This window comes from Dermacentor albipictus, chromosome 4 (genome assembly GCF_038994185.2).
Source record: "Dermacentor albipictus isolate Rhodes 1998 colony chromosome 4, USDA_Dalb.pri_finalv2, whole genome shotgun sequence".
NCBI classification, from domain to species: Eukaryota; Metazoa; Arthropoda; class Arachnida; order Ixodida; family Ixodidae; genus Dermacentor; species Dermacentor albipictus.
In genome coordinates, this window is record NC_091824.1 from 36,380,928 (window position 1) to 36,408,319 (window position 27,392).

The 27,392-nt window shown below is 45.9% G+C and overlaps 1 protein-coding gene across 2 annotated transcripts in view; it reads left to right on the top strand.

Annotated features, from left to right (window-relative positions):
• The window catches only part of LOC135919878 (cubilin-like), a 230,672-nt gene that overhangs the window by 33,576 nt on the left and 169,704 nt on the right, over positions 1-27,392 (top strand). For both annotated transcript variants that reach the window (XM_065453869.2, XM_065453871.2), the window contains exons 12-14: positions 53-139; positions 13,150-13,340; positions 16,830-17,019. In XM_065453869.2, coding sequence (XP_065309941.2) covers positions 53-139; positions 13,150-13,340; positions 16,830-17,019 — 468 coding nt within the window. The remainder of the gene's footprint in view (positions 1-52; positions 140-13,149; positions 13,341-16,829; positions 17,020-27,392) is intronic.

A 27,392-nucleotide genomic window follows, 5' to 3' on the forward strand; every position in this document is an offset into this window, starting at 1 on the left:
CGTCTTTATTCGCTTTGCCCTTATACTCTTGACATTGCTATCTTACACGCAGGATACGTTGGTGATGGTGTGAGTTGCAATTACGTGGGTGCTTGCAACGTAAACAATGGAGGCTGCAGTCCCATTGCCACGTGCATCGGTAAGTTCATCGCGGTAAACACATCCCACATTGTTGTCTCAAAGCTGAAGGGGACAGCGTACAAGTGGCTTGTTGGTCTGTATTCCGATACTTGCTGTAGGCGCCTAAATCAAAGCGGACATTTGGCCTACTAAGACTATTTCCAATTCCTAAGAAGTCGGCAATGTAAAAGCTTCACGAAGACAGAAACGAAGTAAACAATTGTGCAGGCTGCTTTGCTGTCCAAACATAATGGCGGCTGAGCAGAAGGCTTGCAAACTTTCCGGGACCATTATTTCTTCACAGGGAAACGCACTCACGTTTCTTTACGTGCAAAGTGCAAGCAATGTTTTCTTTTTCATGAGTGTTCAAGTACAAAAAAACAGCAATAATAATCAACGCCTTCCGTTACTAGAGCTTGAAGTCATCTTCTTAGCTGTCAATGTGAAGTATCTTCTACACTGCTGGCCAGAATTAGAACACAGCCTTTATAGTAACGTCTCCTGTCCGCCTAGTTATACATAAATCCATGTAGGTTGATGTGCAAAATAAGATGAAGACGTAAGAAAAGTCAGGAACAAGTGCGCTACTTATGTGTCTTGTATTCCTCGTCTTATTATGCGCCTTAACCACCTTCTAATCGAATGGCTGTTTCCACGATTGTGGACACACAAATAATGATTCTAACACAATGTGAAATTTGCACTTGTTAGAAAAGTTACAACTAGTCATTGATTAACTTTATATTGTAATAGAACCGCTCGTCTTTTTAATTCCTGTCACGTTTCACATTTTTGTACCTATTTAGTTAACGGAGGTGAACATAAACCTTATCGAATATGAATCGATTATGAATAGAAACTACTGAATATGTAATCGAATATTTAATAGTGTAACGCACAAAGCATATGTTTGCAGCAAGAATATGTTTAGGTATAATTAGGTACCACGCTTGTACTGACTAATTAAAGAAAGACACCTATCATGGAACACTATAATCACATTTAAACAACATACCACTAATTGCCATTAAATATACTTTACGATTAGTCTTCCAACATCTCTAGAGCGTCATATCGACGGAGCCAAGGTCAAACTTAGAGTTCCGAAAAAAAGAAAGAATGAGTGGCTGGTGCATGACTAGAGTTCCAAAAGACGGAATAAATGGTTGTTTAAAAGTCAAAAGTTGGTGCGAAAATAAATCAAAAAGCTGCTAAAAAGCTTGTGCGTCGTAGACACATTCAAAAAACCCGTTAAAAGGAAAAGAGCACTGGTTTCAGTGTAAAAATAATACTGCTACATGACTAGACTGCAGGACACTAAATTACAGAATACACGCAAAAATCAAAGGTAGATCGTCGACTCATGCCACGGTATTGTAAACAATGCTTGCGTCGCTCATTTTGTTTTTGCGTTGCTTCGAAAACGTTTGCCGTTGTTCCGCTTCTGGCCATTTGCGATAAGCGATACCTTGTTCAGCCCAAGGGTGTAGTAACTCGGCTTTAAGAGTTAAAAAAAAAATTATGGGGTTTCACGTGCCAAAACCACTTTCTGATTATGAGGCACGCCGTAGTGGGGGACTCCGGAAATTTTGACCACCTGGGGTTCTTTAACGTGCACCTAAATCTAAGTACACGGGTGTTTTCGCATTTCGCCCCCATCGAAATGCGGCCGCCGTGGCCGGGATTCGATCCCGTGACCTCGTGCGCAGCAGCCTAACACCATAGCCACTGAGCAACCACGGCGGGTCGGCTTTAAGAGTTGGTGGTTGCGAAATATTTTGTTCCTTTTTTTTTGCGATGAAGGCTTGCCCTTAAGGCATAATTGTTGGAGCGTATATGTGTATTATATGTGTGCTGTGAGGCCTGTGTTGTGTATGAATTGAAGCAGTGTTTTGTGAAATCTGTTATCATGTATCCAGCGGTCATAGCTGGTTGTCACACTGTAGCGGAGGCCGGCTTGCAGTAGGAGACGCGAGCGTTCCGATTGTAAACCCGTACATGTCCATATTAGGTGGTATGCATCTGATTCCACCACAGGAACGGAGCAGTATGGACACGTAGCACCCAGTGGTAAATGCGACCAGTTCCACCTTGAGACAACAGCCGGTGTAAGGGCCACCCCGGCCCGAAGCCTCCTAAGCACAACTTCCTCCGCCCTAGTAAGGTGAAGGGGGAGGGAGCAGACACAGGGTGGGATAAGAGCGCGTGTGTCCTGCCGGAGAACATTTTTACGGGCTCGCAGCGAGTTACGGGGTTGGGGTGGGAGGGGAATAGGTGGAGGATCAGGATTAGGAGGGCAGTGTGCCTGCTGGTCAGCAGCAATGTTGTGAGGGTTCGCTGAATGGCCTTGAATCCAGTGTACCTTGACGCAAGTAGCTGTCTTACTATTCATAGCGTGTATTCTCTCGCAGATTTCCATCGCCTTATCGACCTTCTTGAGTTCCTGAATAGCCGCTAAAGAATCCGTGAAGATGTCTAGTTGCTTGATGGTAGGCAGCTTAGATGTCGCATCTTGCATAGCGTCGTGGATGGCTTGAAGTTCCATTACTAGAGCGCTGGCTTCCGTAGATAAATAGCGCTGGTGGCCGCTGATGAAATTATGCGTTGTACTCAGGAATGATGTCCTTCCGCCGTCTGGGAGAATGGCAGCATCCGTATAGACTTTGCAGGTGTTAACGCATGATGCATCGACGATGTTGTGTTCGTCAATAGTACCTGTTGTATCGCTGCGTCGTAACTTCGTTGGCTTATTAGTTGTGATGCTGGTGAATTCCCAGGGAGGCATTGGACAGGGCTGATTGTCAATCCGAGAGCCGCGGTGAAAATGAGCATGCAGCGCAGCGACAGCCGGAATAAGTTGCTTTTTAGAGCGCAGCTCTTTGGCGTCCGTTCCTGGGTTTCGCGTCGTCGTCGGCGTCGTCGTCGTCGGCGTCGGCCTCGTAACCAGCTCGCCTCCGCCGCCGCGCTCCGCCGCCGCGCATGCGCCGCTGCTCCGCCGCCGCGCATGCGCGCTGTCGGCTCTCCGGGCGAGGGAGGATGATGGAAGGGAGGAGGAGAGACTGTGGAGGAGGGCTGGCTACACAAATGGCTCTTTGGCGTCCGTTCCTGGGTTTCGCGTTGTCGTCGGCCTCATAACCAGCTCCGCCCCCCTTTCATCCCCCCAGCGCTAGCAGCGACCGACTGATACCGCTTTCGTGAGTCCGCTACCGCACTCACGAAAGACGTCGTGCACTTCCTGCAACTCGCATTAACCGTCCATCGATCCACACCGATGATAGTAGTGGGGGACTTTAATGTTGACATAAAGACAAACAGCAATTTCCTAACACTTATGCGGGAGAACATCCCGTTCCTCTCGCTCGTAACGCGTCCCACGGCTGTGACAACCTCGCGAGGCACTTGTATAGATCTCGTCTTTGAGAATCAAGCATTGGTGTACCAAGTCGAACATATATCAGTCTATTTCTCCGACCACAAAGCTTCCTTCATGACTGTCAAGAACTGTTAATGGAGTCTTTGTTAAAGGAATACGTGTGAAAAATAAAAAAAAATTCTGTGATAGCGCATACATGTGTTGCTCGATTTCTTTGCCTCAATCTATCGAAAAGGTGAAACAGCTTATTTGCTGCGCTCAAATTTCGCATTAGGAAGTAACGTAATCGTCGGTAATTTTTTTATTTCACGTGCTTTTTCACGTTGCAAAATTAGCTCTGCAATTGTGTTGAGCTGGGCATGTTCCTGTAGGGCTGCTATCGGAGTGATGCGGGGCAGTGCTGTGATTGTGCGCATAGCATCGCGATTAATCGTCTCCAACTGTGCCAGCTGTGCCAACGTCAGCCGTTGAAATTGTGCTTGATATAAAATTCGTGGCTGCAAGACTGCACGCACCAACCGTCGAGCTACGTCAGTACGACCTCCAGCTGCTTTTGCTGCAATGCGACGAATAAGGTGAAGTGTTTTTGTAGAACTCTGTCTAGTTTTACGGAGCCAGTGTGCACCACTGCCGGATTGGTGAATATCGAGACCCAGTATGCGGACCTCAGAAGCCTCAGGGATTGTCACTGCGCCGAGTCTAAATGTAAAGGGGTGCTGCGTGATTCTTGTGCGTCCTTTCTTGTTGGCCACCACAACATAGCATGATTTTTGGGCCGAAATGTCCAATCCTGCTTTCCGAGCGTAGTTGTTCAGCACATCAAGGGCTTCTTGAAGCTGTTGAGTTTGTCTAGATATATCTTTATGCACGGACCACAAAGTGACGTCATCTGCATAGATTAAGAACCTCACATCTGGAATCCGATGTAGTTGCCAGGCTAGAGGTATTAGAGCAACGTTGAAGAGAAGAGGAGCCAGAACCGAACCTTGTGGGACTCCTCTGTTCGATGTGAAGTATCCTTCTTGCCTTCCATCTACTCTAATCGCAAATGTGCGATTCTGAAGGAATGAGTAGATGAATCTTATCACCCGCGGTGGAAGTCCCAGGTCGATGAGGTTGGATATAATGATTTCATGGTCTATATTGTCATAAGCTTTCGTTATGTCTGTTGCTACTACCGTGCGCACAGCGTGACTCTGTGGAGAAACCTGTAAAACATCGTCTGATAAGATAGAAAGTCCGTCTTCAGTTCCCAAGTAAGAACGGAATCCAATTTGAGCAGGATGATATTTATCGTGGCGTTCAAGCCACCAGGAAACTCGTGTGGCCAGCATCTTTTCAGCGAGTTTGCAGACAGTTGAGGTTAGTGAAATTGGGCGTAAAGATTGCAGGCTATTTGGAGACTTTCCTGGTTTCGGAATCGCGACAACAATTGAGTGCTTCCAATCAGGTGGAACGTTTCCAGTCTCCCATACTTTATTAATAGCCTGAAGAAGTGCGTCGAGAGCTGCTCCTTCCATGTTCTTGAAAACCTCATAAGGAATACCATCGGGACCAGGTGTTGTTCGTTGCTTCGAAGTTTCAATCGCCGCTATTAGTTCGGCCACGGTGAAAGGGCTGGATATATCGGATATGGAAGTTGTGTCAGACTCATCAATTTTGGGGCAGTTTATAGGTGACGCTTGATCGTATTTCGGGAAAAACGCTCTAGCAGCGTGTTCTGCAAATTGATGCGGCGAACTCTGCATCGCTAACCTAACGCTCGCTGCAGGGTCAGGTTGCTTATGACCGCGTTCCATTGACCGTAACGTGCGCCAAAGTGCTCTGTTTCCAATGCCCGATCCAAGATTCTCGCACCACTCATACCATCGTCGTCGAGAAAGTTGCTTTTCGTGCTGACGCGCCTTCGCCGCTATATGCTTAGCACGTGCACGGCTACCTGGTGCATCGGGATTTCTCGACGCATACAATTCTGCCTGACGTCGCTTTGCCCAAAGTTGCAAAAGGGTGAGGTCCGGTTGAGGTTGTTCCTCGTCAACTGTGGTTACAGTGGTGTTCCTCCGTAGCAGTTCTTTCAAAGCGGGAATAATTTCTGAGGGCTCTGAGGGTACTTTATCAGTCGATGATTCCCGAAACTTATCCCAATGCGTGACTGTTACTCGTCGTCGAATTTTCTTTATGCACGTTCTGTGCAAACCAATTATTATTGGCACATGATCACTGCCCCATCTATCTGGTTCCACCCGCCACTGCGGCATTCCAGGACCCAACCACCACGTGAGGTCTGGGGCGTTTGTTCTAGATACTGCGGGTACAGTACAGGTAGCCACAGCATGATGGTTCAGCAGTGTAAAAGTGGCATCGCTCATGATGTTTTTAACTTGGTATCCTCTTCGGGAGTTGTACTTGTACCCCCATTCTGTATGTGGGGCATTGAAGTCTCCACCCCCGAGAATAGGAATTCCCGGGTACGTAGACCGGAGATGGGCTATCCACCCCAAGTTCAAACGTGTGCGCTGCGGTCTGGCGTAGAATGACACTAGAATGACAGGAGTCTTCACTGGTCGTGTCAGGACCCCGACAACTTCTTGATTACCACTACACCATGGCTCCAGGTCAATCACTGTGTGAGCAATTTGCGATGATATATAAACTGCAGCTTTTCCCGGAGCTGAAGCCATTGTAGTAGCACGTCTATCTCTAATAGATGGGTTATGGTACCCATTAAAATTGGATAGGGAGCATAGCTTATTATGCTCTTGAATAAGCAGTGCCCACACATGTAGCTTATTGTATTGAAGCTTGTTTTAATTTCTCCTAACTTGGAGTTTAGGCCCCGACAATTCCACTGAAGAATTCCATCCTGTGACAGCTGCTGCAGAGAATTAGCCATGATGCAGGCAATTCTGAATGAGTAACGTTAGCTGAGCAAGTTGATCTAAAACTGCTGTCCAAACAGCTTGGTTGACCTGTGGTGCCGGACGGGATCCAGGCGTAACGGTGGCATTAGCAGTGGTTGAAGCGTCACGTGTCGGTCCTATTTTCTGACGACGCAGAATTACCAATTCTTTATGTTTGCGTAGTCGCTCAATCTCTCTGGCCAGTGCGTCTATCCGAGCGTCAATGTCATCATGGTCATCATCTGACAGATGCAGAGGTTCCGGTAATTTCTGTTTCTTTGTCTGCGACTGCTTGCCACGTTTAAGAACAGAAGAATACAGTTGTGTTTCTGGGACTTTTTCTTCTTCTGCCAGGAGCATCTCTGGCTCTTCTGCAAGAACCTCATAACGATTGTGTGTTGTTACTATAGTCGTTTTTGGTATAGCCTTTCGTATCCGGATTGTGGCCTTCTGTTTAGTCGGACAATTTGTGCTTGTCAAATCGTGCTCATCAGATTTACATAAGCCACATCGATATCGTGGTTGGCCTTCTGGTGTGAGCTTTTCTGGATCAATAGTACGCTGTGGGCAAAATGCCTGCATGTGTCCACGTTGAAAGCAGCGGTAGCAGAATATTGCTCGAGGGAGGTATGGTTTAGGTCGCAATATGCAACCATAGTAATAAAACCGTTCTGGGATACATTGAGGGCCCTGTACCGTCACTAAGCATGTACGGCTTTTGCCCATGAATCTAGCTGCGAGCACCGTGTGTGTCGTGGAGGTCAATTCACGACATATTATCTCAGGGGTGTCTTCTGGGTCAATGCCATAGACAACACACCTCTGTATATTAGGGCCCGATGCAAAGTAGCACTGCACAGGCAGGTGTTGATCTTCTGACAGCGGGATAGATGTTAAAGTGCACATTTTCTGCACATCACTGAGAGATGCCAAGTGCACAGTGATCGAGTTGGTAGATTTATATGCTGCGAACCCTTTGTATCCGGTGGTTTCAAGAGATTGCTCGATGACCCTTTGGACATATTTTGTGGCTACTGAAGTTATGTCGTAGCATGAAAGGGGCCGTATGTGAACTCGATATGATTGAGAAGGGGTGGGCGTTGGGTAAGACTGAGAGGGAGCGGGCGTAGGGGAGGCCGTGGAGGAATAGTCTGGGGTGGCCCTTACCTTTTTTGCCGGTTGCTCCGATGCGATGGCGTCTTGTTGAAGCACGTTGATAGGGGGACCTCGCTCGGCTGCATTCGTCGAACCGCCAGACGGCTGCACGTCCATAGGGTCACCAGTGTCCGTCGGCACGACTGCGGATAGGTTCACATTCACATCACGAAGAGGACTGTCCTTCGGTGTTTCATCTTGGGTATTCGAGCTATCGGATGCACACTTCGGCTGCATGGTTGGCATGGATGTTGTCACGCGCAGCAGTCCGGTGGAAGGTACAGATGAGGAGCTCACATCTAGCACAAACACTTCTTCTTCGTCGGGCGAGCGCGGCGGCTCGGCCGCACTAAGCCTAAGCGCCAACCGTGCTTGTTTTGAGTCTATCAGACGAGCAGGATCAGTAGGACAAGGCAAAGAAGAGTCCTCACCAGAGTCCACAGGTCCCCATAGGCTTCGGATGAGCTTCGTATCCGGATAAGGGCGAGATTTTCTTTGCTGTCGAGCAATTTCCAAGGAACACAAGGAAACCACGTCTGCGTGGAAACGTCGTCGTCTTCCTCTCCTTTTGTTCCTTTTGACATTCAAATATACCAAACAGTTCATTTGCGAATATGAATAGGAATACTTAGAGTGTAATGATAGATTTCTATTCGAAACTAGAAATATTCGCCCATCCCTATTTGGTTATATTGACACGGGACTTTTTGACAATATTGTTGCTTACCGGATGACGTTCATGTCAAAGTACGTAAACTGAAAAAAATATAAAAGTCCACTGCAGGAAAAAAAATATCTGCATATGTCGCAACATTCTCCCCGCAAGCTTCCTAAAATAAAAAAAACATATCTGTATATTGTTTCAAAATATTTTCTTATGACAACGTCGCTTTGACGATTGCTTTATTCGTTCAACTACATGGCCAACATCTGTCTAGACGAAAGAAAATTGGAAAATACTCAGTATTTTAGTAACACCGTAGCGAAGGTCATTGCACCCAACGCAATAATCGGCGCCTTTGGTGCGACCTGTGAGTGACCTGTGAAGCGGCGTCACGGAGTAAGACATATAGGAGGTGAAACTCCCGTCAGCGCGAGCGAGCGCGGGCGACCAGATAAAGTCACAATTGTTGCATGCGCCGACGCTACCCTATGCAGTGGCGGCACCATGCGGCGCGTCGTAGAAGCAGCAGCGGAAAAAAAAAAAGCAGCGCCCGGCGCTCACTCCGGCGGCACCCGCTCAAAGCAGACGACAAGCAGACGACACGGGTGTTTGCTTCAGCGGGCACGCCGTAACCGAACTGCGTAGGTGCGCGCACTCAAGAAAACTGTTTTGTTGTGTGCCCATCAAAAAAAGCAACACGTGTGGCAAACTTCCGCTAATCTTCCTCTTATCGCCAAGCAGCTAGGGCAACTAGTTTTCGCGAGTCTTATAAAAAAGAAAAGGAACGGAAACACATGCACGGCGGCATCCTTCCTAAGCGCACCCCTGTGAGCTCTAGAGCGAGAAAGAAGCGGTCGCCCTTTGAGCGATTAGGAACGAGATAGCCATCAGTTTCGCAAGCGCAAAAAGCCGAAAACCGCCCGCCACGGAGCTAGATAGCCCTGGCTACAACCAGAAGCTACGTATCATCTTATAGCTGTCATGGAAAACCGCGTTTTATTTTTTACTGTGCTCAAATGGCTGAAGCGTAGCAGCAGTTGCTTTTCGGGCTACAAGCGGTAAAGAAGCGCGCGAGAGTGCCCTCAGTAGAAGTCAGGCGCGCGCGGCCGAACGGGAGCAACACTCGACCGGTTGCCCTGGCAACCGAAACAGCGGTAATTTCTTCCCATGCCGCCAGGTGCCGCCAGCATGAAAATATATCCGCGGGCTTGTGACCTTTTCTGGTCGCCGCAAACAGCGGAGTTTCCACTCCTATATTTCTTGCTCCGTGAGCGGCGTGCAATGCGACAGTCATGACGCGCTGCAGTAATATACGGGGCCATTTTCATGAAGCTTTTCTTTCGTCATTGCCGTTTTTCACCCGGTAGTTTTAGCCAACGGTGGGTCCAACGGCATGAGTTGCGGCATTTGCTTTTATGAAATATCTAGCATAAGAACTTTTGGGGGAATACAGGATATGGTAGTAAAATTATATATTCAGACTGTATAATTGTTTTTCAGCCTCTTTATTTTATCAGTAAAGCTTAGTTCGTGTCTTAGATGGCCTCGGTTGTTCTACCGGAGCGCCTTAAAAGCGCAAGTGGAGGATGCCCTAATTTTGAGCCACGAATGGAAACAGCCAATATCTCATCATATCTCATATCTCAATATCTGGAGCATGAATGGCAACCGCCGGTTCGTTCGACTTGAAGTCCCGAACCCAATATAGTGGGCTGAAGTATACTTTATTGTGCACTTAGGGCTACATAATATATGTCGAAGTTCTGCGGTCCTTTTAGTAACAATACACAAGCGAAAAGCAACAGTACAAACGGAATAGCAATACCGTGTGTGTGTGTGTGTGTGTGTGTGTGTGTGTGTGTGTGTGTGTGTGTGTGTGTGTGTGTGTGTGTGTGTGTGTGTGTGTGTGTGTGTGTGTGTGTGTGTGTGTGTGTGTGTGTTTGTGTGTGTGTGTGTGTGTGTGTGTGTGTGTTTGTGTGTGTTTTGCGACTATTTACAGAATTTTAAAAAATCACCTGCCGCAGACAGTACAATTCTAATACAGGAACCCGATTATTTGGAGTGCTGGATGCTGGTTGTTGCAGTGAAGTCAAAATGCATATTTGAATAATTAACCAACATCCATAAACTAGTTATCACTGATTACTTGGCAGCACATGTTGCGATATAGGAATTTTAGCCGGTGAGTTGGCAAGGCGTATCCACTTGGAAAGAATTCTCACTTAGACACTGCCTTCGTGATATTAATTTCCGAAGTGTGTGGCAAAACACAATTGTGTTCCAGTTATTTTTGCGCATCAGTGCATAAAACGGTGTTTCGTTAAAAAAGTAAGTGCAACAACAGTGCAATTTTCCAGCAAGTTTGACGGCGTACATTACAAAACTGGTGCCATCTTCAGAATTCACGGCAAACACTATGGCTAAATTTAAAAAAAAACAATATGCGCCATGAGGTAATTTAAAACGCATTTAGCGAAATTTTCGTATAGCGTAAATTATGCATTTAGGCATACTACGCAAATATTTGTCCATTTATTCGAACAATTCAGCTTAAGACGTAGAATTGTGCGATTTGCCACTGAAAATTTTTTCAAATTCCGCATCGGCTAAGAAAATCATCTGATATAACGAAGTGAAGCTGCCAGTTTTCATCCCAATTATCTTTACTAGCGTTCAATTACGCCGTTCCGAACAGCAATAGTTCGCGAGAGCAAATATTTGTATTTTGCAGCCTGCAAAATATGGCGTCCCAAAATGTTAACAATGATGTCGGTTTCGTGTCGCAAACGTGTAAGTGCACTGTGTTATATGAGCTACTTTATCGTCAAGAATGAACTCAACAATTGCTTCTTCCAAAATAAGGAATCCAATGTTACGAGATATCGGAAACCTTCAGGAAAATCAAAGCTTTAGTGTATAACTGCCTTACCTTATCTGTAACTTCGATCCAGTATCTTAACCCTCAGTAGACCTCTCGGTATACGTGGCCCCTTTGTCCACAAGGCGTACACGTCATGTTCACACACATGCATTAACCCCTCATTTCGCCAGGACAAATACGCACAAATTTTCTTTCTTGTCCAGAACGGTATACGAGTGGAACTCCCGACCTGCGGTGTATTGAAACGTTCCTAGTGAAGTTCATTGCTCATATACTCTCTGTTATGCATATTTATTTGTTTTTATTGTATAATATCTATATTTCTATATTTGCGTTGTTTTTTGTGCTTGCAGTGTTTCTCATTTGCTTTGTATGCTTGAGTGTCCTTCCTGCAAGGACCGTTGTATCGTCTGCAGTCTGCTATATATTGTTACGCGTGAGGAAAACGAAGACCGGTGAGCGTGCTTGCGGTGCCGAGTGGGCAAAGAGGAAGAGGACGACGCTGAGCTCATCCGCCAGCTGGCCGCTCTTGCGCTCACCTACGCGGCCTAAAGTAAACGGCCTTCTTCATCCGTAAGGGTGGTAAATGGTCTCCTTCGCGCGTAACAACATATAAAAAAATAAGAAAATAGAAATATTATATCTTGTTAAATGGTTACCCACACCGATATGAGATAAACATTGACATCAGATGAATGTGTTACAAAGATAACATTGTACTCTCTATTCTGACAAACATAGCCTATGGAAGGCTGAAGAATTGAATCTAATTATTTTTTCATAAGCGTTAGTTAATGCCTCACGTTCTTGTAGATGTGTTGCGCATAAAGTTCGTATAATTCACCGGTAACCACGCAGCGTCTTGTGTGTTCAGTTTATTTACGCATGTTTAATTTAGGTAGTGTCGCATATTGTGCCCCACGAATGCGAGAATTACCGTGTGCTATGAATGAAGATGTACGGCCACTTTCAGGAAATAGCAAAACTGAACCTTTTTACCCGCGAACAATCTCTTTGGCTTTTGTGAAAGAAACGAGTCGGCCCCTCCTGTTGCGAACATCCTACACGTTTTACAAATGTGTGGGAACATGCGCAAAGCTCTCTTCTCAGCCTGTATCTATCCTGCAGACGTGCTCTATCTCACTCTTCCCAGGTCAGATAGACACCACGTGACACGCTCTCTATCTAGGAATTTATTAGCTTTCCACCACAATCGAGCACAATAAATATATTCTTACCTTGGTGGCGAAGCAGCACACTGACAAGGACAACGCGAAGACACACAACAAAACACAAGTCTTACGCGTTGTCCTTGTCAGTGCGCTGCTTGACCACCAATGTATGATGATGAATCCTCAACCCGCTCAACTTTCCACATTACTAATAAATATCCAAGTTTTTGATCTCGTCCGCGACCGTTCTGACGCTAGCGCAAGTGAGGTAATTCCAATCGTTAAATCAAATCCCGATCGGACTCAATTGCGATCGAAATTACCGCGTGTGCCATCCGCTTTAGCTTCCCTGAGGCGCCGAAACGCTTCAACTACTCAAAGCATGATTCTAATTCCTGATCACATCATGTGCTGATATGACTGCGGTGAGGTCGAGGGCGAATCTGCAGTGAGGCCGTTGCGAAGAAGTTTGACGGGTTAACGTACTGAGCGGCTGGTGACGCGGTGTCTGGGAGAATGCGGTGAGGCACGCGACCGACGGGGATCTGCGGGGCCAGCTCAATTGTTCTTGCGTCAGCACGTAAGTCATTGCGTATCGCGCCACTTTCTTACCAGAGGTATCGCGAGCTTGTCCTTCCATGGTTCTAAATGCCGCAACCACTCAACGTGTTTCCGTCTGATTTCAAAGTAACGCTGCCATTGACTATCATTATCAACGGTGTCTACCGGTTGTTGTTGTTGTTGTTGTTGTTGTTGTTGTTGTTGTTGTTGTTGTTGTTGTTGTTGTTGTTGTTGTTGTTGTTGTTGTTGTTGTTGTTGTTGTTGTTGTTGTTGTTGTTGTTGTTGTTGTTGTTGTTTAGTTCATATTCGCACGCCATTTGCAGTTCGTTCGGGCACCTTCCACGAGTGTCGCTGTCCTCCGGGCTACATTGGGAACGGAGTCGGGCCGAGTGGCTGCCTGCGCCAAGGCGAACCCGGTGCCGGTGGCGGTGTGGGCCCGTCGCAGCCCGTCCCTGTGTTGCCTCCGGTCTTAGAACCGTGTGCCGCTCGGCCTTGCCGGCACGGCTTCTGCCAGGTCAGACCGCCGCTCTGCGGCTGCCGCGGCTCTAGCGGCGAGCTGTGGACGTAGTCGTCCAACTTGTCGCCAAAGCGATCGCCCTGCTTATAGGACAAAAGATTTTCTGGCCTTCCTAATGGACTTTGTGTGCTCGCAATCGTTCACGTTTAGGGGAACAGTTATTAATTGCGTTTTAGTATTATTGGTAGCCCAAATCGGGACTTCAAGCCTTGTACAAATTATCGTTCATCGATAGACATCGGTGTTAGACAACGTTGTCGTGTACATTTCCTGCTCGACATAGAAACATTGTTCAAGCGTATTGAATGGATTACTGATCAGATTGTTCCCGTAATGGTAGACAACACTGCTGATACCTTCTGTGCTAGAGTGTGGTACCTATGACACCTTCAGTTTCTCCTAGGGTAAATGCCAATCACTGTTGGAGACATAAACGAAAACTGTGGAACAATGGCTATAGCTAATAACAATATTCTATATTGAGGTGGTATGGAGTTACTGCGTTAGGGCATCACCATCTTTTTTATCGCTATATTTTGACTTTTTCCTTACCACGTCAGAAACTGGGTCAATTCGATCACCAATCCTCGGGAGGGCACGTAAATGTTTACGTCTGGATTATTTTGCAAGAAACGCCGCACGTTACGACTTAGCGGATCACCTGGTTTACTGATACACCATGCTACGCTGTTTTAGCTGTGCCCTGATCTTTCGCACATGCTTCGGAGTGCGCGACGTTTCTCCTTACGTACCATTAAGACCAAGTTTCATCTTTTCCATCTCGGGGGTCGCTTTTCTTTGTTGGTACGTCTGCAGTGCGTGCACGTGTTCCCAAGAAGAATTGTTATTGTAGTGAGAACCTTTCAGTTGGAAAAGAACGTCGAACCAATTTCAATTGGACGTTTTGTGGACGATTCACTAGGGGCTGTATACCGCACCGCTTTACCATAGCGCTTGTATATCGCCTCATTTTCCCCAAGGAATACTGTACTTACCTAAGGAGAGTGAGCGTGCTGAATTCCTATAGACACAATCTTTTTTACCACGTTTAATCGAGTACATGGGCGCTAGTGGCTGATGCCGTCCTAAGAGTCACTGTTTTTAGGGCCTCAAAGCAGGAAGGAAAAAAAAACTAGCAACCGTGTTTTGTGACGATTCATTTTATTTTGCAGCTTTCCTCTGCTATCGTTGGCTGTGCCGAAGGGAACCGCGCTCCAAATATGGCCACACCGCGACTTCAAAGCCAATGATAAATGGGGAAAAGAAAGAAAAGTGAACAAAGTCGTTAAATGTACTGTAGCAAAAACTTCTAAAAAGGAGTTAGAACGCAAGTTCTTCTGGAGCACAGCTCTTAGTTCCTGCGGTGAGCGTCGGCATTTTCCCTCGAGACCAGCGAACGAACACAGCGAATAATGAGAGCGAACTCTGAGCGCAGGGTCTGACGAAACATGGCGATTCCGAAGAAAGCACGAGGAGAACAGCGGAGGAAGAGGGTATGGTGAAAGCGAGAGAAGAAAAATGTAGTGCCCCGAAAGACGGGCTCTGCGGAGGCGATGGCTACGAGGTGGCGCCAGAGTAGCACGCGCCCTCTGTATGTAAACAAAGCGCTGCATGAGTGGCAGTCCGTCTGCGCAGCTGCTGTGAATCACGCCCACGCGTCACCTACATGCCGCATCTCCTGCGATCTCCCGATTAGAGAGGGAGTCGCGCCACTCATCGCTCCGTTTGTATCGTGCCGCACGAGAAAGGTTGCCTGCGCGCAGCCAATATTTCGCGAGATGAAAACACGTATACAGCTGTGCTCAAATTTCGCATTATGGAGTATCGTAATAGTGATGAATATTGACTCCCCAAAATGCAATAAGACCCCAAGTTTGCCGACAGGTAACCGTGCTTTGTGTCAGCTGGCTTTATTTTATTGTGTAAAAATGTTCCATTGCCAGCTGAAAGGCCAATCAATGGACCTAAGTTAGGCACCGCATCAAGAACTTCACGAGAGTAGCCATTTATTTATTTATTTATTTATTTATTTATTTATTTATTTATTTATTTATTTATTTATTTTTTTATTTATTTATTTATTCTACTTCTAATTTGTTCGCCTATTAGGTGGTCTCGTTTCTCTCGACCACTCCGTTTAACTTTGTGCCTGATTATGCCAATTTGCGCCAGGTGGTGCAAACTAAACTGCAAGAGAGGGCGCTGGTGACAAGACCCTGTTTATACCCCGTTATGTTAGACAGACACAGCGATTACTAAAACCAATCTTTACTGTATATTCACTGCGATGTACACGAACAACACACGCCACAAACAAAACATTGACAAACATAATGTTCTCTATAGTCAAGAATTCGAGAGAACCTCATCTGATCAGGTGGCGTGTTTAACAAAATAAAAATTATGGTCACTGACCAATCCAAAAGTAGTAGACCTTTGAAGCCCGAATAAGGAACCCGTACGGGTTCCTTGTTCGCAATGCCGCGGACAAGCCATCGTGGTCAGTTTATATGAGTATAGCGTATCACGCGGCATGGTTAACAAGGAACGCATACGAGTTACGCAAGGTCTAATACTTTTGACTTGGTCGTTGACCGTAATATTTTTTTAATAATATTGTCTGTCGGCTCTCAAAAATTTGTTAATTAACAAAGTTCATGGTGGTGCAGCGACTTGGAGGTCATACAGTCACAGGAGCGGCAAATTTTTTAGACATCAAATACTTTTCTGTCTTCGCCTTACAGCTAAGCAGCTAAGCGCCCGCAGTGGTCGGTTAGTGGCGATGGTGTTGCGGGGCTGAGCTTGAGGTCGCAGGTTTGATGCCCGCCAGGAGGGCCGAATTTCGACAGGGGCGAAATGAAATAAACGTTGCCGTATTTAGATTTATGCACACGTAAAGCACCTAGGTGGTCCAAATTAATTCAGAATGCGCCCCTAGGGCATACCTCATAATCATATCGTGATTTTGGTACGTAGGGCTCAGGAATTTTTTTTTTGTTTTATAATGGCTAAGCGAGTTAGCATTCATCACCAATGTGCCACGTGACCAGGCACACTCGTTCAGGTGCTCTCTCTCAACTCTTCTGGGGATAAATTAAAGGTTTTACTTGGAACTCTTCCTTGATACATGGACATTACCATTACGCTACTGGCAGTATCACGCACCAATTCTAAAGGCAGTGGGATGTGTTTTTTTCTATTATTTATTTAAAGATCGCTTTACTGTACCCAAAGGTGGTACAGATAGAGTGTCGGAGCAAAATAACATTGATTACCTCTGTATGTACAAAATGCTCACGCTCGCCAGTCAACCTTTCCAACTGCTTGGCTCGTTGATTTAAAAAAAAAGAAAAAAGAAGAGAGAGGTCCGCAGAAGTAGAACATCCGCCAGGACTTCCTACTCGACTGTCTTCGGATCACGGTCATTACACCTATGCATAGATACCTAAACAGACGCAATCACCAACACGGTGCCCTATCGCCCAGGTTCGGGGCAACGACTTCATGTGCGTCTGCGAGACGGGCTACTCCGGCCGGCTGTGCGACCGCGCGGGCGGCGGCTGTTCCAGCGGCCCGTGCCAGAACAACGGCACCTGCAGCGACGGACCTGCGGGCGGGTTCGCGTGCAGCTGCACTCCGGAGTGGACGGGACCCACGTGCGAGGAACCGAGGCAGAGTGAGTCGATGGCACCGAGCAGCCGCTGTCACGAACTTCCCTGCGCAATTTCTATGAAGCAATTTTTTTTTATGTAACAACAAATTCACGACGCCTTGGCGGGCGTTCATCGCCATAGACGCAGAGTATGCTTGATCGTTGTTGTTTTTTTCTTTTTTGGAGTATACTGGAGTATAATGGAGTATACTTGTACACTACGCTTCGGCCTGTCTTAAGCTGCGGCTATATATCGCCTAGAATGTGGCGTTTAGCTCGGTCCTGTCATGTTAAAGCTCGCAAATTCAGCATGAACGTTTTCCGCAAATTGTACAAGTTAAGCAGTCGTTCCCGCTACGTGAACGTTTATTCCTATTTTTAGTTCGCCAAGATGGTTGCTGCTTTTCTTAAGCGACCTCCGAAATCACGTGACCTGCTACCGGCTACATGCACCGCCTTGCAGATAACAACTTTCTCTGAAGGCACATACGGATTTGGCGCTGATATCGAGCTTGCGCAGTTTGGGTGCTGAGCCGGTAGTGGGCGGTTCCACAAGGTTCATCAGGGCCGCTATTTTGTAGCGATGCCTTATGCCTTATTCTATGCTATTCTTATCATCCACCACACACGGCCGCCTGATCCAGTTGATAATGAGGGCAGACCGTCGCTCTGACCACTAGCCAAGCGCGAAAAGCTTGAAAAAGCATAGAATCGGAAAAGGCATCGCTACAAAATACCGGCCCAGCTATTGCTGTACAGTGGCAAATAGTTCCAATATATAGTGAAAAAGAGAGACAGTAATAAGTGCTCGCGACATTAGGGGTTTCTCTAGAGGTAAGGCTGGCCATCGGGTCAGTTGGTTATGCATTGAATTGGATGAACGCGTTGTTTTGCAGAAAACCACAAGAACGTTGTTAGTTCGCTTTCTCTGTGGTATTTGTTCCGTCGCTTTTCAAAATATTTGTTAGTTTTGTGCAAAATGGCGCATCTATTAATTACATTTTTCTCTCACGTTGTTGCATTTCTGCTGTAAGTAAATAAATAACGTAAATAATACATACTTTCGAATGTAGCGCCATCTTGTGCCGCAGTGACACATGCCTCACGAGGGCGTCATCATTCTTCCAGGACAATTTTCACAGTCTTTAGTTAATTTCTGCACACAATGAAGCCAATCGAATCATCTTCAGTTGTTTTCTATATGTTTCTTTCATTTAGTTACACCGAGGAGCTTTATTTACCATAGAGGCGTAATTTATTTGCAAAGGCGGAATAGTGCTATGACGCAAAGACGGAAAATTGAACATATTTTCTTCACCTACAAGTTGAAATGAATCCTATCCAATTCTCTAGCCCCACAACGATGGAAGTACCACCTGAAAATAAAGAGCTACTTGTACGCGAGCGACCATGACGTCGATTATATGCTCCCTTTACTTGTATTTTCAACTCAGATTTGCAGAAACCCGGAGTTGGCGGCGTTCGTGAAAGTCGTTTCGAGGGAATGCGCGTACTGTGTAAGGCAAATGCTGTCAACAACTGTGAGGACAATAAAGGGGAACTGCCTCCTCTCCTCCTTCACGTGAGGAGTAGCGGAAGCAGGGCACGCAGGACCACTGAGGAGAAGACGAGAAGAAGACCACTGAGGAAAAGACGTGGCGGTGTCTTCGTCTTCCCTGTCGTCTTACGTGCCTGGTTTGCCCTGTAGGCTTCCCATAAAGCCGGACCGACTAGCCCGTACCTCGGTTCGTTCAAAGATGGACCTCGTTACAGCAGGGTGGCAAAGCTGGAAACGGACAGCTAAAATAGAGGAAGGCCGAGCCTGAACCGCATGACCAAGCTGTCGAATAGAAAACAAAGCCAAAGCCGTCCCTAGGTACCGTGTTCACCTATGGATGTCAGATCAGATATTATTTCTCAATCTTCAAACATTGTTTCAATACACATATTGTATATATTTCTATCCTGACCTGGGTCAGTCGCTGAGAAAGAAGCTCTAATGAAAACGGGAGGGGTTCGTCTAGTGGCACGCCTAGGCCGCAACATCACGTGAATGCAATTGATAAAAGTGCTGCACTCTCTTAGACCAAAAGCCGCAAAGGTGCTAGTTTCACGAATACGAGGAAAAGCGATGAATGAGTTGCCACTAACAAAGCTTACAAGGCCTTTTCAGACCTCTGGCCTTTAGTTATACCACGACGCTCTGTACATTACAGAACGAAACTACTTCTTTTTCAAAATAATTGTACAGTACTACCTAGAAAGTATCATAAATTTTCCGTAGAGGAGTACCGGTACACTTTCTCATATAAAGTCATACAAATAGATGACAAAACGCTCGCATTGAAAAATACAATACAACAATTTGGAAAAGCAAGAACAGAAGTATAAAACGATTACTTGAAGATACCACGAGAAAAAAACTCAAAAAATTATGTGCCATATAACGCGGGTATCACACAAACGCACAAACAATTTAACAGAAACAGATTGTTATCTTTTTCTGTTCATCATCTGTAAGTAATAATTTTTTTTGTACAAACCACGTTTTGGTACTCATCTAAAAATTTATATGCTATTGCAGACTTTTGTAAGTTTGAAACATACCTGTGCTTTTGCAATATAAATGTTGTGCAACAACGAAGCTATTTTTCGAACAGAGCATAAACGTTGTTGCGGTTCCCCACTTAATAAAAAAAAAATATTATTCACAAATAAAAAATTTTGCCGGGTGGACTGAACCCCGAATCCATTGTTTTCCTGATACACTGTGGTCAGTGCAGTGTTATTCTCAATGCTACTTAGTCTTCGATACGGCCTTCGCTTCCATTTGGTGAACCGAATCTGTGGGAATTATTGTACATGCCGACATGTCAGAAGGGTAAGCTAATCGCTAGACAGTATAAAAAGTTCAAGAGATAGAGCGCAATCAATACTTGTTAGTGGGTCCGAACTCACGTGTAAACGGTGAAGTTTATTCGTAAAGTGAGCAACTATATAGAAAGCAACTCACACCCACTGGAAGGTTAGCATCTGGCCCTGGTAAAACATAAAGTACGTGATTATGGGTAAAGGCACTTGTTGCCCTAATAAAATAAAGCACCTCCTGGACGATTAAAGAATGCGTGAAAAGTTCCGTTGTGGGCTACTAAGCATAACTGTAATTATGCGCAGAAATTCGAAAACACATCGGGAAAGTAGTATGCAACAGTCCTTATATAACATCAGCATCAACATTAAATGAAACTTCTCTTGACACCGATTCCCGCATTGCGTTAGACCTGCAAACGTTTTTCTATATTTGGAAGGTCATTGCATTCTCGTGGCACAATGCGAGAAAGGCAACTGCTCCTGCGTGTCGGTAATTACAGATCCCTTGCCCGTAATTTGAACGAGAACGTCTCGTTAGATGAACCAGCAAGCTCTGCGCTGTCCCCGGCTTTTGCTGCTCAGCGAAAGCACCGGTATGCGTACGCGCAACGCTCAGGGCCAAAAGCGCAGGCAGAGCAAACCTTGATGTGGGCGAGCTTGTTCGTTCTTGGTCAAAGCGTGTCGTGACTGGTGTGGAGACAACGTATACGAAAAGACCTCACGAACGCTGGCTCGTAGTTGGGTTTATTGCAGGACTCAGATTTGCCTTTTGACGCGCAGAATATTTTCACATCGCATAACCAGAAAACAATCAGGAAATGGGACAAGTGATTGCGCAGTAACTATGTACCAAAGTTATTCGTGGACAGATCTACAGAGAAAAATTGCACTATCGTGGTAAAAAATTATCACCTTCCAAACAAGAAATATAGACTGCTATTCTTTCTCTTTCCCGATTCCGAGTTGCGCGGAGTAGAATGTTTCAACAATCAACAACGAACCAATGAATGCAGAACGCAAAAACTAGTTGTAAGGCAGCGCTCCTATTATGCTTCAGTTTCTCTTGTTTTATTCCGAGTCGCGCCACTTTTTGACTAGGCAGGCAGAACGCTGTCGCGGTCCTGCTGCCAAAACGATTTACTTAACGACGGTTCGCGTGGACCGTTGAATTACTTCCTGAGTCATTGCAGCCAAATGAACTGCTTGTCACTCAGTCGCTGGACACCTAACGCGCACACGAATAAGGAACCTATCTTGTTGCTTTCACTTTAGACTCTCCGTCACCAACTTTCAAAGAGGTTTTAAAACCTCCAACCCTGTGCACGCTAAACATGTACACGCAGTTCATACCAAGACAGCGCACTACCATGGCGGCGACGAAGGCGGGAACGTGTCTCGGAATTTCGTTTAATTGCCGCAATAGATTCATAATTATGAGACAGAGAGAGTTAAAGGGAAGTTTATTCGACCTATACAATGTACTGAGAACTCAAGGGCTGGCGGTTATGTACTATTTTTTTCTCACTTTCTCACTCGCGCCGGTATTACTCATGCAGCTACTCGACGCAACGTAAATCACCGCTGCAAACGTGTAAAATGTAAACGTGTAAATGTGTAAACGTGTGACGTGTAAACTTGTAAACGTGTAAACGTGTAAACGTGTAAACGTGCAACCTAAAACATCTTCTAGTGCTTCTGACACTGTGCCCCGCAGGGCACCACCAAATGAAGAAAGAGAGTCCCAATAGCTCAGATCCCGAAAAGCTATTCTATCGTTCCTATATTTAGAAAACCGCGTATGCCACTGGCGTAAGAAAGCATCTTCACCGTCTGTGCGGAGCTGTTTGATTACGTACTTGCCTAACTGTCGCCTGGATCGTATGCATTACTGGGAAAGTGGCGTGCTTTATTTTCGCCTGCATTACTGAGAAAGTGGCGTGATGTGGTGCGCGGCGCGCCGAACAACAGTGCTGCCACAACTCAAGTAACACGACGGTGAATCATAAGTGGGCGAAGAGATTACGATAATCTTGCCGTTGACCGTGAGGTCGCACGCTGTAAACCTGTCTCCCCATGTGCCATACTCGCTTAGGGACTATGCTTTACAACAGGGCAACACTGCTCAATCTCACGCCTGTCAATTCGGACATCAGTCATTTGCCACCATACCAAATTGAGCAGGCACTCTCGGGTGCTTCGCCTGGCCAATCGAACTCGTGGACTTTTCCGGCTACGCCGACACTCTGCCACTGTGTCCATTTTCTTGCGCTGCTTTTATTTTCATTTCTACCCCTAATTCAGGTTCTGCGAGCGCCTTGTTGGTTTGATAAGGTGGCGAATTCGCCAAACGATTTACTGGACGTGACTGCATCAGTGTTTCCTTTCAGTACACTAGCTACTATGCATACCGCTGATGGCATCACGGTTTGAGGGCCGATATATCATTCTGCGGTGAATGTTTTCCTTAGCGTGGTGTACCAGTAGAAAAAGCAACCTCCTACCCGTAATGTCTCCGTCACAGAAAAGCTTTTGTACGGTCATCTTTAGTAATTCCCTCATAAAAGACGGTATCTCAAGAATACCCAAGCCTCTTCCACTTGCTGGCATTTGCAGGAGCTTCATCTTTTCTCGGTCTGTTCTTTGAGATGGAACTGACCATTACTGTAGCGATACTGCATTTCGGCGTGGTATGTGCTTCAGTGGCCATCTTCGGGAGAACAACCGAAGTTCAGTGATTGGGTGATGGTGATGAACAGGCAGCGTACCCCGAACCCCCACCAAGAGCGCTGCACAAAATAACGTATATTTACAGCTATTAACAGGTAAGGCGAATAGCAAAGGTGTAACAGCTGACGAGATGGCGAGGAGCAAGCTCTACCTCTTCTTCATCGGCGCCAGCCTAATGCTACAGTGTTGTTCTATCTCGTGGCAATATTTGTATACTTTAGCCGGCCATTTCTTTTAATTTATGTTGCTGAGTCTTTCTTGAAAACTCATTTTCTTATCTGCTTCTCTGAGTACAAAAGAAGCCCTACCCATGTAACCCTGCACTGCCTCATTTTTGCTTATACCATGGGCCCTCAAAGGCAGCCGGTCCACCGACCTTTGGTCAACTTCCAAACCTGCCAAGAGATATGATTTTCAACACACAAGGGATGCGCGGAGGGCCACACCATCTCGTTATGTAGCCGGGAACCTTGCATCGTGTTACTAAACTGTCTCTCGCGTGTCTTCCACCAATGGAAGCAGCTTCTACTCTCCGAAAAAGCTACGAGACGTCAAGTCAAGCGGTACTGCGCAAATGTTTTAATGGGTCTCTGCGACACTATGTAACTGAATACACTTATATACGGAGAACTGCGAAACAGAAAAGAAGATATTCGTTTTGGTGTCAAAATCCATTGCTGTTCACCATCTGTTTCCCCTACCCTATAACTCACAGTCTGATTCTGACAATTGCTTTGGTATTAAACAGAATATTTGCTCGTCCTGTTGAACAAAGGGAACCTGGTACGGCAAAAATTACGAACTTCGCTGGCAGTCGGAGCCTTTTAACTTAGAATTCGTATAGTCATCCAACAGATTCAGAAATATTGAGTCTAACTTAATCCTGAGGCAAGCTAGGTACACACTAACTCTGGGGTAGTGACTGCTGCAGGAGCATGAAAAGCGGTCTCTTTATAAAGAGAGACGTGCAAGTAACTCAATGGCCCATCTTCCGCGACAAGCAGAGCAACAGCGTTTCTTGCACGTATAGAAGATACTTGAAGGCCACTCACCTTCCGATTCATCAGGCAGTGCAACCTAACCCTTTCGCATAAGCTTTTTGCCATCGATGCAACGTTTTCTCAACACTGTGTCAGTTTGTTATGGAATGCCGCTAAAGCAAAGCCAGGCGTTTCTCACGTGTTTCCATCAGCCCTCACTGATGTCCACGCAGCGTTTGAAGGCGAACGCGTATATGTCCCATGAAGCGAAAAATCCTGCGTCCGTGCGGCGTCTGGCGTTAACATCCGACGGTATCAAAGCCCACGTTACCAAGTGATGACGTCAGGTTCCCTGCGCTGGAGCAACGCCTCCGAGATCGCATAGGGCCGAAGCACTTTGATCCGAGACGTCATGCTGCCTTGCGCAACTGCCATATATTCTAATGGTGACACTCCCGAGGTAAGGGGCCGTGATTTGGATGTCCACGCTATCGTTACGCCGGGCTTGGCCATGGAAATTTCGGTCCAAGTAGTATGATGTCATAAAGCAGAGTGCGCAGGCCAGCTATCCAGGAGGGGCTCGCTGGACCTGCTGCGGCTCGCACTGAGAAATCCCATGGTGAAGTAAAGTGAATGAGGGAGAACTAAATGTAATAAGGTGGATTCAAGTGGATTAAGGTGCGTTCAGGCTAGTACAAATTATAGCAAGTTGGATTAAGGGTAACACCACAAATAACGCCACAAGAAGTAAACAAAGCCTTGCGAACTATGAAAAGGGGGAAGGCAGCTGGGGAGGATCAGGTAACATATGATTTGTTGAAAGATGGTACGAAGGTTGTTCTAGAAAAACTGGCCACCCTGTATACGCAATGCCTCATGACCACGAGCGTACCGGAATCTTGCAAGAACGCCAACATAGTCTTAATCGATAAGAAAGGGGAAGCCAAAGACTTGAAAAAATATAGACCAATCAGCTTACCATCCGTTGTCTACAAAGTATACTAAGGTAATCGCAAACCGAATGAGGAACACCTTAGACATTTGTCAACCAATGGACCAGGCAGGATTTCGTAAAGGCTACTCAACAATGGACCATATTCACACTATCAATCACGTGATAGAGAAATGTGCGGAATATAACCAACCCTTATATATAGCTTTCATTGATTACGAGGAAGCGTTTGATTCAGTCGAAACCTCAGCAGACATGGAGTCATTACAGAATTAGGGTGTAGACGAGCCGTATATAAAAATACAGAAAGATATCTGTAGCGGCTCCACAGTCGCCGTAGTCCTCCATAAAGAAAGCAACAAAATCCCAATGAAAAGTGGCGTCAGGCAGGGAGATACGATCTATCCAATGCTATTCAAAGTGTGTTTACAGGAGGTTTTCAGAGACCTGGAGTGGGAAGAATTGGGGATAGGAGTTAATGAAGAATACCTTAGTAACTTGCGATTCGCTGATGATATTGCCTTGCTTAGTAACTCAGGGGACCAATTGCAATGCATGTTCACTGTACTGGAGAGGCAAAGCACAAGGGTGGGTCTAAAAATTATTCTACAGAAAACTAAAGTAATGTTTAACAGTCTCAGAAGAGAACAGCAGTTTACGATAGGTAGCGAGGCACTGGAAGTGGTAAGGGAATACATCTACTTAGGGCAGCTAGTGGCCGTGGATCCGGATCATGAGACTGAAATAATCAGAACAATAAGAATGGACTGGAATGCGCTTGGCAGGAATTCTCAGATCATGAGCAGCAGGTTGCCATTATCCCTCAAGGAAAAAGTGAATAACAGCTGTGTCCTACCAGTACTCACCTACGGGCAGAAACCTGGAGGCTTACGAAAAGGGTTCTACTTAAGTTGAGGATGACGCAACGAGCTATGGAAAGAAGAATGATGGGTGTAACGTTAAGGGATAAGAAAAGAGCAGATTGGGTGAGGGAACAAACGCGAAATAATGACGTCTTAGTGGAAATCAAGAAAAATAAATGAGCATGGGTAGGACATGTAATGAAGAGGGCAGATAACCGATGGTCATTAAGGGTTACGGACTGGATTCCATGGGAACGGAAGCGTAGCAGGGGGCAGCAGAAAGTTAGGTGGGCGGAGGAGATTAAGAAGTTTGCAGGGACAACATCGCCACAATTAGCACATGACCGGGGTAGTTCGAGAAGTATGGGAGAAACCTTTCTCCTGCAGTGGGCGTGACCAGGATGCTGCAGCTGATGATGATGATGATGATGATGATGATGATGATGATGATGATGATGATGATGAATTAAGGGGGATAACGGTAAGTTAAAGTGAGTGAAAGTGGAGTAATGCAGGCGAAAATTCAGAGCAACGTGGATTAAGGTGGAGTTCTTAATTTAAGGGGATAACTGAAAGAAACCATTCTGTTCTCGCGTTAAAATCCCGCCAGAATGCTTATTCTTCTAGAGCAGTCATGCTTTATGTCGGACACCTTAAGGAGTCAAAAGGCATTAGATAACTATCGCTTAGGGAGCGTTTCCATCGTACTAATGCACAAGTCCAGGCGATGAAAGTGGAGCCGAAAGAAAAAAATTGTTCATGCGTCACATGCATCTTAAACAGTTTGGACGCGTAGGTGTGATTACGTACGCCGACAAGTGTTTCAAGTTGTGAGGTCCAACGATGGACGGAAAACACCCGTTACCTAAAGCCAGGTCAATCCAAGCATGGGGCATAGCGCAACGAATATTTGTTACCATGGCTATGCGTTCGCTTTTGTGGCATGACCTCGGTGAGCTATACAGATAACCAATCTTAACGAGGCTACCTGAATAGCACCGGGGCGTTCCTGAGGCAACGTGAAGGGAAGCGAAAGTTTACATCATTCCCTTGCCGTGATAGAAATAGACGGGATAGAAATAGCTACGCATTTCACCTAAAGCGGCTTGGCTGGGTGATGGTATTTCCATCCGGGCCTGTGCATTGTATCATTTTCCTGACGTCACAGGTTTGGGTTACAAGAAACCGTAAACCGCGGCTTCAAAGAGTTGATGCAATCGGATTCGAGATCCTTACGCCTACACCTGATACAGAGCAGCGTGTGCTAACCACTCCTCAACGACAAACTATGTGCTAGACATCGATGGAAAGATAAACACATTTAATACTCTAATGTTCTGGCGCTTTACTCATGGGCAAACTATTTGCAGCGAACGCGAGTCACGCTAATTCTGAATGTGTTTTGTTGATGTCACCGCTACGTAGCCGAAGCGCAAGCTTCTCTCGTCAGAATGCTTAGCCGACTGAAAAAGCACGCGGGTGAAAATGCATCGTCATTGTTCTGCTTTTGTCGAGAAGACATGTTTGCAGATTGAAGGAGTGTGCAAAGACTCTGCAAGTTAACAACACCTTTGTAAAGCATGCGAGGACAATTTATCATCTTTACGACCACAGTCATTTTCGAAAAACGGTTTAATTGGGTGATAATTCCGATACCAATCTGCGCTTCGCTGTAATATTGGGGGGGCCACCACTGGTTTTTGTGCTACATATTCACAAATCGCCACCACACCTGAGCATTCAGAAACCATTTGCAGTGAGGCACGCACTGATTCGCATGTCCCAGAGTCCCTTTGCTTCGTATTCTTCCGCTTCCTTTTTACACAATTAACCAGTACCAAGCTTACAAAAACAATCGTACATTTCACCAGTCATTTATTTCTTTCTTCTTTTGGTGGCCTATTTCTCTTTCAATACTGTATACTATCTGGGTAAGATCTGGCCCGCAGTTTCCGTGGCAACGTTTCACGCTGCATGCGCCCACGATATTTGAATCGAAGTTGA